The sequence below is a fragment of the Poromitra crassiceps genome (assembly GCF_964638095.1).
Source record: "Poromitra crassiceps genome assembly, chromosome: 23".
In the NCBI taxonomy this organism is placed as follows: Eukaryota; Metazoa; Chordata; class Actinopteri; order Beryciformes; family Melamphaidae; genus Poromitra; species Poromitra crassiceps.
This window is the reverse complement of record NC_139639.1, coordinates 14,483,960-14,497,169: the sequence shown is the minus strand read 5'-3', so window position 1 is coordinate 14,497,169 and position 13,210 is coordinate 14,483,960. Positions and strand designations below refer to the sequence as shown.

Below are 13,210 nucleotides of genomic sequence, written 5' to 3'. Positions count from 1 at the left end.
TGGTCTGGTCCCACAGCAGACAAACAGACCTCACATGTCACTGGAAAACGCGCGTATACAATATTGACTGTGTGCGTCGCGGAGCAAAATCCACGCTGCGCTCCTGTAGACCAGACCGTCCCAAACTGCTCCATTCACCACCATGAGAAGGAAGTGTGGAAAACAGGATGTGAGGTCATTAGAGGACACTTTATTGGGGAGGGGGGGGGGGGGGTCTGTCAATTGGCCAGGAGTCTAATCTAATCTGAGCAGTAAAAGTAGATGAGCAGGGACTGGAAACCTTGCTGCAGCAGAGCAGAGCAGAGCAGAGTCCTCTGCTTTTCAACCCGGAAACTTTTACCCTTCTGGCAGGTTTAAAAATGCAAAATTATCCAGCTCCAGCCGGGGCCAGTACAGAGCACGCCCCCCCAAGTACAGAGCATGCCCCCTAAGTACAGAGCACGCCCATAGGCGAATCCCTCCATCTAAAGAGCACCTCAAACAAACAGTAGTCCAAAGCGCTCCTTCCCAAACAAGAAAATGTTACATAATAAATAAATAAAATGTGGCATGTTTTACATATTCTCACAAAGCGATCTAGATGGATAAATAGCACTACAGGTGTTGTTACTAAGCTGTAATGTAAAGTGCCACCAGTAGTTCCTTGACAGCCTATTTGTATACACTGCTTGTGTTTTTGCCAATGGCATACAGGCAGAAAATGTAATCCTGACAGAATAAATGTGAAGGAAACACTGGGGGAAACAGGGAGAAGGATACTGCCACCACAGAGAAGCCATGACAGAGATTTCAGATTCACTTTTAAAACAGTGATCTCCTTAAATGTTACGATTGTTTAAAAACAATTAACGTTACAATGGTCACATTTCAATTGAAACTGTTAGGTTTATTATTTTAATTCTCCATTTCTTGCCTATGTTGGGCATGCTCTGTAGGCCTACTAGGGGGCGTGCTCTGTACTGGCTCCGGCCGGAGCTGGACCCTTCTCTAAAAATGTGTTTTGTTTCGCCATTACTCCAGTTCAATGGCCAATTAGAAATGCCATCTGTGTCTGTGTGACTGGCTGCAGTGAAGTACTGGGAATAACCTTGTTATAGAATATAATAAATAATAAAATTACAAATTTTAAAATAAATTTTTTATTTGTCAGTTCTTCACATTGGAACATTAGTCTTATTGAATCATATTCAACGTTTCACCTGACAATACTGTATAATGAAAACAAATGAGGGCTCTTTTCAATAATTATTGAAAATCCATAAAAAAATACAAAAGTAATATGGCAGCTAAAATTAGATCTCTCATGTACAATCTGTGCATGCCATAGGTAATTTCCTCTAGTAGTAGGCTCCTAACAATAGGTGTACACCTTTTCCCCACAAACAAAAGCAAACAGACAAGCACTGTACATTTCAAACACTGTACAATCTAATGAACTCAAAGAGGCTGAGGAGCCATTCACAGGCTTTGGTACCGCTACAAAAACTGCAACTCATTCAAGACCAATTGCATCATTTCCCTCTCCTTTTGCACCATCCTGGGACGTTTTGTCGGGTCCAGGTCCTCTTCCTGAAAGGGAGAAGAGTAATAAGTAAAAACCAGTCCCTAAGGCAGTGATAATCAACTTGCGGCCCGCGGGCTCCCCCTGTGTGGCCCGCGATGGAATTGCACCAAAAAAAAAAAAAAAAAAAAAAAAAACAGTGCACCTGAACACAACATGCAAGATAGCCGCTGAATAAGTGTCCAAATGTTCATGTCATTCTGGCCAATACTCCACTTCTGTTATAGCATTTCAGTCTGGAATATGGAATATCTTTCAATAATCTATGATTTAGCTGCTAAATTGTCAAATACTGCCGTCTGCTCGCTACCCAGGCACTTATGTATGTACTTAACCTAACTAACTTAACCTAACTAACTATGCATAACATTGTCAGACTAAACTCCGGCTGACACCCCAAAAACCTACAATCCGCTACAGAAAAATGTATATTGTTTGTTTATTAACTGGCCCCTGGCCTCCTATCATTTCACGAAAGTGGCCCCCGGGCAAAGCAAGTTGAGTATCCCTGCCCTAAGGTCTATCTAAAGCAGGCGTCAGCAACCTATGGCACGGGTGCCACCTCTGGCACGCGAAAGGTTAACCAGTGGTACAGCAGCACACAGTAGCAATAAGTGTGCAATTGACATTTTTCTGTAGAACTGTTTAAGTGCCCTGCAAAATTACCATTTCACAGCCATTTGCCGTTGCGCAACCTGTTATTTAGGATATTTACGGTAGTGGCTCACTCTCTGCCTTTGATTGGTTGCCTTCCATGGCAGCGCAAGAGAAAGACCGTGCATACAAACACAATTGGCATATTGCTCTCGTCTCATTCCAATGTCCTGATTTTGGATGGAATAACATTAGAGATCCGTTGGAGATTTAAATTCTGATGTGCAGTCAAGCAATTTGGTGTGGCACACTGATTGACAAGCAAATTTGAAAATGGCACTTCATATCAAAAAGGTTGCCGACCCCTGATCTAAAGTTATCAGCTCTCTCAACTTTTCCACAGCCCAAGACTGCAAGGCAAGTACGAATTAAAAGCTGATACAGCACTCCCATTTGCACTGGGAACGAGGAATTGCCCAGTTGAATGACATCACACTAGAGTTCCAGTAAAAGTCGGAAAAGCAGCCAGGGTTAGCTCTAGCCATTGTTAGCAATACCAGTCCAGTTGATAGAAATGCATTTTCGTGGTATTTTGTGCAGTGTTGGGAAATACTTAACTACATGTAGTTCAACATGTAGCAAGCTGCAGGGCGGGCGAGGGCGAGCCTATGAATCGAGCGCGCGAGATGCCTAGTGACACAAATAAACGCTATATTACTATAGCTTTCACTACTGTTGATGCGGGAGCTGACATCTTGGATTTTGAGGTTGGGGTTGGAGAGGTTCCCCCGAGTTTCGGAGTAGGAAATCCAAGTTCAGGTGACGTTGCTGAACTGGGTGGGAAATTCCCAGTTCCCAGTGCTTAATGGAACACAAATAATTTCCCCCCGTATCAAACATGGATATATTTGAGGAAGTAGTCAAATTAGTCTTCGACACGCTAGTAAAGCTCAGTATTACCTCCTCTGTTGCCTCTTCCACGCCAGGAGCCTCCACCTCTGCCTCCGCGCCCCCGACGTCTGGGCGGTCCCCTGGAGGCTCCCGCTGAGTCTCCGCAGTGGCCTCCCTCCCCTCTGGCTTTGGCATAAGTCACAGTCACTCTGCAGCCATCGATCTCGCAGTCTTCCATGGCGTCCTTGGCAGCTTTGCAGCTTTCATCGCTCTCAAAGTCCACAAAACCAAACCTGAGGAAAAAGTAGTAGAGTAGATTGTATTACCAGACTAAAATGTAATCCATTGCAACAGTAACTAGAACAACTGCACCGCGGACATATGCCTCTGCCAACAAGTGAGCAGTCAACATGCATATCTGTCCAGACTTTGACGTGCCAAATGTGAAGAAATTTCGTCAAGGTGTTACTGAGATATGGCGTTACAGAGCTTGAAAATGGCGTTTGTGAGGTCACAGTGACCTTGACCTTTGACCACCAAAATATAATCAGTTCATTCTTGAGTCCAAATGGACGTTTTAGGCAAATTAGATGAAATTCCGTCATGGTGTTCCTGTGATATCACGTTAACGAGCATTAAACGTGCAGTCGTAATGTCACAGTAACCTTGAACTTTGACCACCAAAATCTAATTAGTTCATCCTTGAGTCCAAGTCGACCTTTGAGCCAAATTGGAAGAAATCCCATCAAGGCGTTCCTGAGATATCACGTTGAAGAGCTTGGAAATGGGGTTCGTACGGTCACAGTGACCTTGAACTTTGACCTTTGACCACCAAAATCTAATCAGTTCATCCTTGAGTCCAAGTGGACATTTGAGGCAAATTGGATGAAATTCCATCAAGGCATTCCTGAGATATCGCGTTAACGAGCTTGAAAATGGCGTCCGAGAGGTCACAGTGACCTTGACCTTTGATCACCAAAATCTACCGGTAATCAGTTCATCCTATAGTCCAGGGATACTCAACTTGCTTTGCTCGGGGGCCACTTTCGTGAAATGATAGAAGGCCAGGGGCCAGTTAATAAACAATCAATATACATTTTTGATTGACCTCTGGGGTCAGAGGAATTATCTGTGGTTAACGAGTTTAAATACTTAGGCGTGATGTTGGACTCCAACCTAACGTTCAGCAACCACATTAAAATGATCTCCAAAAAAATTAAATTCCACTTGTATAACTTCAGACAAATAAGGAGCTGTCTGTCCACAGACGCTGCGTTTTTATTTTTACACTCGATGATCCTTTCGCATCTGAATTATTGTATAACTAGCTGGTCGTTGACAGGAGTAACTACTCTCAAACCAGCCGAATTACTTTATAAAAAAGCCCTGAAAATACTAGATAAAAAACCCTTCTCTCATCACCACTGTCATGTCATACGTAAATATGACATGCTAAGTTTTGAGAACTTTAGAAATTTCACCTCTGCCTGTCTAATATACAAAGTTCTACATGGACTGGCGCCGCCTCCTCTTGCTGACTTCATCAAATATCGTTCGACCGCCAACTCGACCCGTGTCACTCGGGCCATCACGAACAAGGTCTGCGAGGTCCCCTTTAGAAAAACTTCTTTTAGCCAGAAGACCTTATCCTTTACGGGAAGCACCCTCTGGAATAATCTACCTCCCTCTATTAGAGAATGCCCTAGTCTCGCCACTTTCAAAGGCCAGTTGAAATTATGGCTCAGATCAAAACAACAATGTGACCACACTTAACATCTGTCATGTTTCGCTGCATGCTCTGTGTGTTTTATTCATTTTAGGTTTTACTAACCTTTTGTACTATTAATTTTTTGGTTCTATTAATTGTGTGTGTTTTAATCATTTTTGGTTTTACTAATCTTCCGTATTATTAATCTTTTTTGTACTATTAATCTTTTTTCTCCTTCATGATTACATCAACCTGCCATGGGACTACAGGTGGAAACTAGCCCTTGGGCTATAACCTGACATGTTTACTGTACGGCTGTACTGTTCATTAACGTGTAATGTCCCACTCTTTAAATAAATGAATCTGAATCTGAATTTTTCTGTAGTGGATTGTAGGTGTCAGACGGAGTTTAGTCTGACAATGTTGTGCACACCGGATAGTTACTTAGGTTAACTCATTGAGTGCCAATGACGACAGTTGTCAATTCGAATACTAACGTAGAGTGCCAAAGACGACGATTGTCGTCAATTGCGTTTTTTGACGGTGGGACGTGGATCAAAGCCTAATATATCTCCTGTAAAATTTTGGGGCATGTTGAATGTGTGTAACCTATTTTACCGACCCATTAGGTGGCGACAGTGCTCTCCAGATTAGAGGAAGGTCCGAAAACAGCAGGAAAAACGCCCGTGATCAAAGAGAAACCGCTCATGCTGCAGCTATGGCTCTGACTTGCAGCTGATGTTGGCTGCGAACATCAGTCAATCCGCGCACACAACTGTGCCCCTCTGCCTCTGTCTGTCTGTCTGCATAGTTTCTTCACACGATTAGCCGCCTGAAAGGCAGCACCCGACGCCGAAGGGCCAAACCTTTCCCTACAGTCCGGTTTGGCATTTCCTTGTTGCGCTGGGAGCCGGCGCAAAAAAAACGGAGCGCTCCGAAAATAGACTGGGTGCGTGTTAGGCTGTGTTTAGTGTGGGGAGGAGTTTGCAGCTGAGGGGGGGAGAGGGGGGTGGGGCACGCAGGCACCACACAACTACACCACATCACTACATCAGAAAATATTATCTTCAGACTCAGTGAATGTGCTTGAAATGCTGCATTTCACAAAAGGTGGAATAACTCAGCTTCTAATTTGAAAAGGGTCTTTTTGCTCAAAACAGCCCATCTTCTCCGGCTCATAAGTAAAGAACGGAAAATGGGATCAATAAACTTTTTTTTGCAGATGATAGAAGAGAGTCTCATCGTTCTTTGTGCGTGTTCGGTGTTTACATAGTAATATCACACAATATTCTGTGGGCCTCGAGAAATCACTGAAAACGCTCTGAAACTCTGGCACTGGGAGCGTCCGTTCTCCAAAAGTGGCTGGCACTCAATGAGTTAAGTACACTTTTTCCGCAATACATGATTTATTTTTTCTCACTTTCTTTTTTCTCACTGTGTGGCTACTTTTAAAATAAAAGTGCATTTGGAATTGCATTGTATTATGATCCATAATTAAAATAAACAACTGCATGTACTTACATTCTATTTTATTTGATTATAAAAAAAAAAAAAAAAAAAAATTAAATAATCGATTTTTGATATTTGTTAATCGATTCAGAATCGTCCTATTAAGCATCGCGATGCACCTCTGAATCGATTATTTTCGGCAGCTCTATTATTCAGTGGGTATCTTGCATGTTGTGTTCAGGTGCACTGTTTTTTTTTGCAATTCCATCGCGGGCCACACAGGGGGCGCCCGCGGGCCGCATGTGGCCCGCGGGCCGCCAGTTGAGTATCACTGCTATAGTCCAAGTCGACGTTTGAGGCAAATTTGATGAAATTCCGTCAAGGCGTTCCTCAGATACCGCGTTAATGAACATCGGACGGACGGACAACCCGAATCCATAATGCCTCCGGCCTGGCTATCGCCGGCATAAAAAGGAACAATTAAAAAAAAAGGACCTACCCCTTCGAAACTCCATTATCTACATAGATTCTGGCACTTGCAGACCCTTCAAAGGCACTCTTCAGAGTCTCCTGACTCGTCTTCTCACTAAGGCCCAGTACAATCAGCGTTTTTGAGTCAACTACAACAGAGCAAACAAGTCACCAATTAGTATTAGAACAGTAATTCGTATTATAACAGTTGGCATCCTCCATCACTCCAGACTCGTGTCCTTTCCTGGCACCTTGATTTGACTCATGCTTTCTTGCCATTCATTAATTCAGGTCGTTCAGCTCATCTGGGGCCAGTTGCACCAAGTGGTCTTACGACTGGTCTTAAGCTACGCCGGTCGTAACTTTACGACCTAACAGCTACGCCGGTTGCACCAAGAGGGCTTAAGCCTTCTTTTCACTACGCCCAGGCGTAACTCTTACGCCTGGTCAGGAGGAGGCGTAAGGGTCTAAGGGTAAGGGTGCCTGCCTGTAACAGAGATCTCCGTGTCTATCAGCGGAGACCTGCTGTAATTGAGTCCTTACCGTCCTCATCGTCGTAACGTCGCCATCGAAGCATGACGTTAGATTATAATGAACTAGTTGTGTGGCTTAGCCTTCCCAAATGTTGAGGGTCGTTTTTTAGAATGTAATACATAGAATTGGAAACGTTACATTCAATTTCATTCAGACTGCTTGGCACTAATCGCCGCCATTTCCCCCCTGGAGTTTCCACAGGAGGAGGGAGGGTGTAGTCGTGACGCACATACAGTAGTGGGTGACGGCGCGAGGCACATTTTTGGGCCAATCGGGGCACATTCCCTGGCAATTCACATGGACGCGCATTGCTACGACCAGCGTAGTTAAGACCAGATGTAAGCCCTATTGGTGCAACAGGCGTAAATCCACTCGACTGGTCTTAACTAAGACCGACGTAGGAGTTACGACCAGGCATAGTTAAGACCACTTGGTGCAACCGGCCCCAGATGATTAGTAACAACTACATGAGTACAAGGGCCAAGAACAATCGTGTACTTGCCTCCTACCGGCGCATCCACTCTCAGTTCACTGAATTGTACTCTGATCTGCCTTTTGTCGATCTCAATGTTTCCTGATGATTCCAAAGCTTTCTTGGCTTCGTCCACATTTGCAAACTCGATGAATGCAAATCTGCAAACAATAAATGCAATGAGTATTTGTTGAGGAAATATCAGGATACTTTCTATGAACCGCTTGAAAAAAAGAAAAGAAAAAGTAGGCCTGTGTGCACAAAACCAACACAGTTACTCACCCTCTTGACCTGCCATGTTTCTGAGGTATTTTGATACCAACAGCTGTCTGGAAGACTTTCTTCAGGTTTTTTTCTTTCACTTCGAAAGACAGATTGTTCACAAATAAGGTGGTACTTGGAGGAGCCTCCGCTGTAACAGAAGAAAAATACATTTATTTCAATTAATATTTTTCAAGCATTAAACCTGTATGTACCTGTAGTATATGACTTTACTCCTATACTATAGGTGTTGATAGAGCTGTGATGTGAAAGTCAAAAGATTTACCTGGAGCCTTTCTGGCTTTAGAGACACTTTTCTCTGCTACACACTCCACAATCAGAACCCGGTCCTCGATCTTGATGCCCTGCCTCGTCTTCAGGGCGTGTCCAGCAATGGCCTGAGTCTTAAACTCCAGAAAAGCCATGCTGTTGAAAAATGGCATTTTCTCAGCCCTTCATGAAATCCATCTCCTGCATCTCTAATATTCTGACATAGACAACCAGGACATCACTAAAGATACTAAATGGTTGTATTGCACATCTGCAGTGTTATTAAGCAGTAAAGTAACACATTACTGTAATTGTATTACTTTCCCAGTAACTAGTAATGTAAGGGATTTCACAATTTCTAAAACAGTAATTATATTACAGTTACTAATCCAAGTAACTTCAAGTTACTGCATTATTTTCTTCAGCGCTGGCACAGCACTAAAACTAAGTGTGGACATAGGTCTGGCTATGTGAGACTACTGCGTTGCCAGAACGCCATTTATTTGTTGTCCTGGGTAGGCAAATAAAGAGAAAGTATTCTGTTTGGCTGGTTGCTGTAAGGTTCATATTGTTCCAATAAAGTGGATTTAGTTCTAAAAGGAGCTGGCTAAACGTGATGTACATCAAATTTCTTTCTTCTTTTTTTGGGGGGGGGGGGGGGCGGGGGTGTAGCGAAAGTAACAGTAAACAAGTAATAAGTAACTAATTACATTTCCTGGTTAACTTGCCCAACGCTGCACTTCTGACACCAGCACATACTTACCGTAGTTAGGATGTGAGCTGTGTTCAGAGGATTTAAAACTCACCCTTTGCTTGGGCCTTCAGTTCCACCAGGAAACCTGACAGCCACGGCCTTGCTGAAGACTTTCAGAATGTCTTTCTTTGTTGCGGTGTAGGGGATGTTCTTCACAAACAAACACCTGGCGTCTTTAGCTGTCACACAATAAGTTTCCATGCTGAATATCTTTTGGTCTCAACACACATTAATATATAAAGACTAATGTTACACCTGCAACTTGAATGACAAGGAAGAAACGTTGAGATGTTACAAAACAGGTGAGCCACACTTTTTTTACCTTTTTTGTCCTCGGGCGGAGCTTTCTCCTTGTCCTCGTCTTTGACCTTTGCTTTGTAAATCTTCACTGGTTTCTCAAGGATCATCTCTCCATTTAACGCCAAAGCTTTAGTGAAGTCCATCTCTGAGGCCACGTCTACATATGCAAATTTTCTGGGAAACGAGAATTCATACTTTTTTTTAAAAAAGATATAAATTTTACAAAGACAGAAGATGTTTCTCTTTAATTATTACATAATACACCAACTCAGTGGAGGATGTTAAAAGGTTTGCCTTCAACACAGAAAGCTGAAAGTCAAACTTGAGTAATTACTCACCTGGAATGGTCCAACTTAATATCCTGAACCAGGAGACTTTGTGTCATGAAGTAACTTGCTAATGAATCCTTGACTTCATCATACGTCTTTGAGTTGTTCAAATTTCCAACAAAGACACAAAAACCTGCAACAAAACAAGACACTGATGAGTCTGTGTAGAAAGCTCCTGCTCAGAAGAAAGTCAAGTACTTCTTTAGCGCGACGAATTTAGCAGGCAATCTAATGTTGAATTCATACCATCATTGACGGCCTTTGCTTTCTTTGATGGGGAGGACTCAGCAAGCTCTGTCTTCCTTTTCCCATTCACTGCAACAGATGGTTAGAAAACAAGCAAATTACAACATCTATTTCAGACAAAGTGGTTCTGCTGCTGACTAGCAAGTTTCAATTCTTGTAAACTGCCTTAATGCTACTCCTCGTCTTTGACAATCATCTAATCTCTTCCATTGGTTTTCTCTTTGAAACAATCACCTTCTTCTCCCTCGTTATTCTCCTCCTCCCAGGTCACAGATACGGTTGGTGTGCTTTCCTTTTCTTCAGCAGCAGGGGCAGACATGTCCATCTTTGGTGTGCTTTCCTTTTCTTCAGCAGCAGGGGCAGACGTGTCCATCTTTGGTGTGCTTTCCTTTTCTTCAGCAGCAGGGGCAGACGTGTCCATCGGAGGAGCTAAAGGGGAAACTTCATTACTGGCAGAGCTGACAACAGCCAACAGTCAACCATGACGTGCATCATGATGTGCAGTACCTGGTTCATCTGTTGCCTCTTCCTTGGCCTCCTCCATCTCCTGGACTGCTGTCTCAGCACTCTCCGTGGGAGCGTCCTCCTCTGTCCCTCTACCTGGTTCATCTGTTGCCTCTTCCTTGGCCTCCTCCATCTCCTGGACTGCTGTCTCAGCACTCTCCGTGGGAGCGTCCTCCTCTGTCCCTCTACCTGGTTCATCTGTTGCCTCTTCCTTGGCCTCCTCCATCTCCTGGACTGCTGTCTCAGCACTCTCCGTGGGAGCGTCCTCCTCTGTCCCTCCTGGAAGCATCATTCATTATGAGATGTAGAGACATTGTTAGGGGTGGAATATATATGGCCCTAAAATAATATCACAATATTTCAGGGTATTTCTGCGGTAACGATAAAATACTGAAAAATATTGTATTATAAACTTCAAGAACATACAATTGCAACAAAATAAATGTTATAGTTTTATATGTCAGCATAAATGTAAGTTTTCCTTCAAATATTCAATTATGCCCATTGCCTTCAAATATTACCCTGGTTTGTTGTACATCTTTTTTTTAAGCATACCAAGTCCACACTACTGAAGTCACTCCCCTTTTTAGAATTAACTCCACCACCGTGGAGCCGCATGCATGTTGTTGCTGTGCGTACGTCAGACTATTACGCAGCATAACGGTGTGACGCCATCACATCAACAAGTCTGAATATTGCCCTCGGAAACGTGAGATCAAGTGTCTGGAGACCCACCCACTGTCGCCATACTGGTTGCTGTCGAACAGCGTCTGCGCTGGTGTTTTCTTTGCGTTCGCTTCCTTTTATTGGCGGGTGGGGCGGCCGTGTTGTGTGAAAGGCTGCAACAATAATGGGTGTCGCGGTGGAGCTTGAACACATGGCAAGGTGCCAGCTGGTAGCGTCCTCTTGTAGCCAATATTATGAATGAGTTATGCGAGTGCGTTTACATGCACACAATAAACAGATAACAGAATAATCAGGTAACTGGCAATAATCTGATTAGCGCATTTACATGCAGCGGGGACTCGGCTCAAAGTCTGTGAGTGGACATTGACTGAAATGAATCAACCTGATTATTCAGCAGAAACCTAGGTGTGTTTATCGGTTTTCTCATAAACCGATAACGGCATTTATCCGGTAAACGATGCCTATTACAACATGCCCACTTGATAATCAGGTAACTGTAGAAATCGATAAACTGTTTAGTGTGCATGTAAACGCACTCATTATTGTAAACAAGAGGCATTGCAACCTGTTATAGCCAATTTTGATGTGTGCTACATGTTGTGCATGTGTGTGGTATGGATATTGGTGTCAAGTGTCAACATTGCTGTAGTTGATTCACCCGCACACTAGAGGGCATGGGCACCTAGGTAATCACCCTCACAGTACTCTACATAGGTGGGTCACAGGTACACAGCAGGAGGGAATTAGCCTGGGTAAACCCATCCCCCACGTGACCTGCTCTCAGACCTGTTCTCAGTCACTGAGAGAGCAGGTCACGTGGTGGCTGGGTTTACCTAGGCTAGGAGGGAATCAGCAACTGGGAAGCCACAAAGTTTTTCAACCATGTGAGGTCAGCTGTGGTTTAGGTCTTGTCATGCAATATTCTGTTTGTTTACTATGTAAATGTTACAAGCTCCTTTTTATACCATTACTCAGTGCACCCGGCCTTTTGTAGGTGTATTTTTAAATATTTGCAATAATAAAAACGTCAAATGCATATTCCATGGCGGACCTCCCTTTTTGCATCACCATGAGTTGGAAATGTCTTCAAATTCCCTCAAGTGGCATTTTTTGTTGCTAGATTGCCACTACACAACCAATATGGCAAAAACAATACCAGAATGCAATGCACAATCACGTGGTCTGGTCTCCCGAGCTCTATTGCCATTATCACGATATGAATATGACTCCTACAACTCTTGTAATCTTCCTAAACACTATCCATCGTCTCTTTGACAATGATCTAATCTCTTCCATTGGTTTCTCTTTGAAACCATCACCTTCTTCTCCCTCGTTCTTTTCCGTCTCCCAGGTCACAGATACTGTCAGTGTGCTTTCCTTTTCTTCAGCAGCAGGGGCAGAAGTGTCCATCTGAGGAGCTAAAGGGGGAAACGTCATTATTGGCACAGCTGACAACAGCCAACCATGATGTGCATCTTACTGTATGTGTTGTACCTGGTTCATCCGTTGCCTCTTCCTTGGCCTCCTCCATCACCTGGACTGCTGTCTCAGCACTCTCCGTGGGAGGAGCGCCCTCTTCTGTCCCTCCTGGAAGAATAATTAATTATGAGATGTAGAGACATTGTGTCATTCAGCCTTCAAACAGTCATTTTTTATAGTACTTAATTCTCAATTTGTCTGTTGGATATGACTTGCCACTGCCAGCATCACTGTCATCCTCTTTGTCTTCTACAACAACCTCATTGGCAGCAATCTTGCCAGCACTTTTTCTGCGTCTTGTAGCCTAGAAGAATCACACACACATTCAACTTGACAGTATGTAAATGTACCCACTTCTGAACAGTGACTGTGGGTGAGGACTGTAAAAGTTGAGATTCTTTGCAGCATTAATTAGCGATCTAGCGAAATAGCTAGCGAACTATTTTGCGAATGTTTTCAAGTAAAACGACGCAGTAACGTGGAAAAAAGCAGCAATGACGTTTAGATTAAAACAGACTACATGGCAACCATCTAATAAGACTGGTATATTAGTTAATGCAATGCTTACGTTTGGTTTAGCCATATCTTGTGTTCCAACAACACAACCACCACAGCTAAATTCACTGGTAGCGCTACTGAGGCGACAGGACAGGAACAACACGTGTGTGTGCTCAGACAGGCTAGCTATAGCTTTATACGC

At 43.5% G+C, this 13,210-nt stretch overlaps 1 protein-coding gene across 1 annotated transcript; it reads right to left on the bottom strand.

The window, feature by feature from the left end:
• Positions 1–1,153: 1,153 nt before the first annotated feature.
• LOC310797023 (nucleolin-like) lies at positions 1,154–13,175 on the bottom strand. Its single transcript, XM_083659298.1, has 16 exons — positions 13,079–13,175; positions 12,727–12,814; positions 12,526–12,618; positions 12,351–12,449; positions 10,348–10,623; positions 10,075–10,269; positions 9,841–9,909; positions 9,604–9,727; positions 9,288–9,439; positions 9,018–9,144; positions 8,228–8,367; positions 7,963–8,092; positions 7,711–7,841; positions 6,703–6,823; positions 3,116–3,339; positions 1,154–1,569 (listed from the first exon to the last, which is right to left on the bottom strand). Exons 1-16 carry the CDS (start codon positions 13,091–13,093, stop codon positions 1,493–1,495), a joined length of 2,061 nt encoding a protein of 686 aa, XP_083515424.1. The 5' UTR covers positions 13,094–13,175; the 3' UTR covers positions 1,154–1,492.
• Between the last annotated feature and the right edge of the window lie 35 nt (positions 13,176–13,210).

What these genes read in the sequence shown, in the direction of transcription:
- LOC310797023 (XM_083659298.1), bottom strand. An exon ending in AGAGGCAACGGATGAACCAG is followed by an intron (nt 12,450 to 12,525) that starts GTACAACACATA and finishes TTCCCCCTTTAG; the next exon opens with CTCCTCAGATGGACACTTCT. An exon ending in GATAATGGAGTTTCGAAGGG is followed by an intron (nt 3,340 to 6,702) that starts GTAGGTCCTTTT and finishes CTTTTTCCTCAG; the next exon opens with GTTTGGTTTTGTGGACTTTG.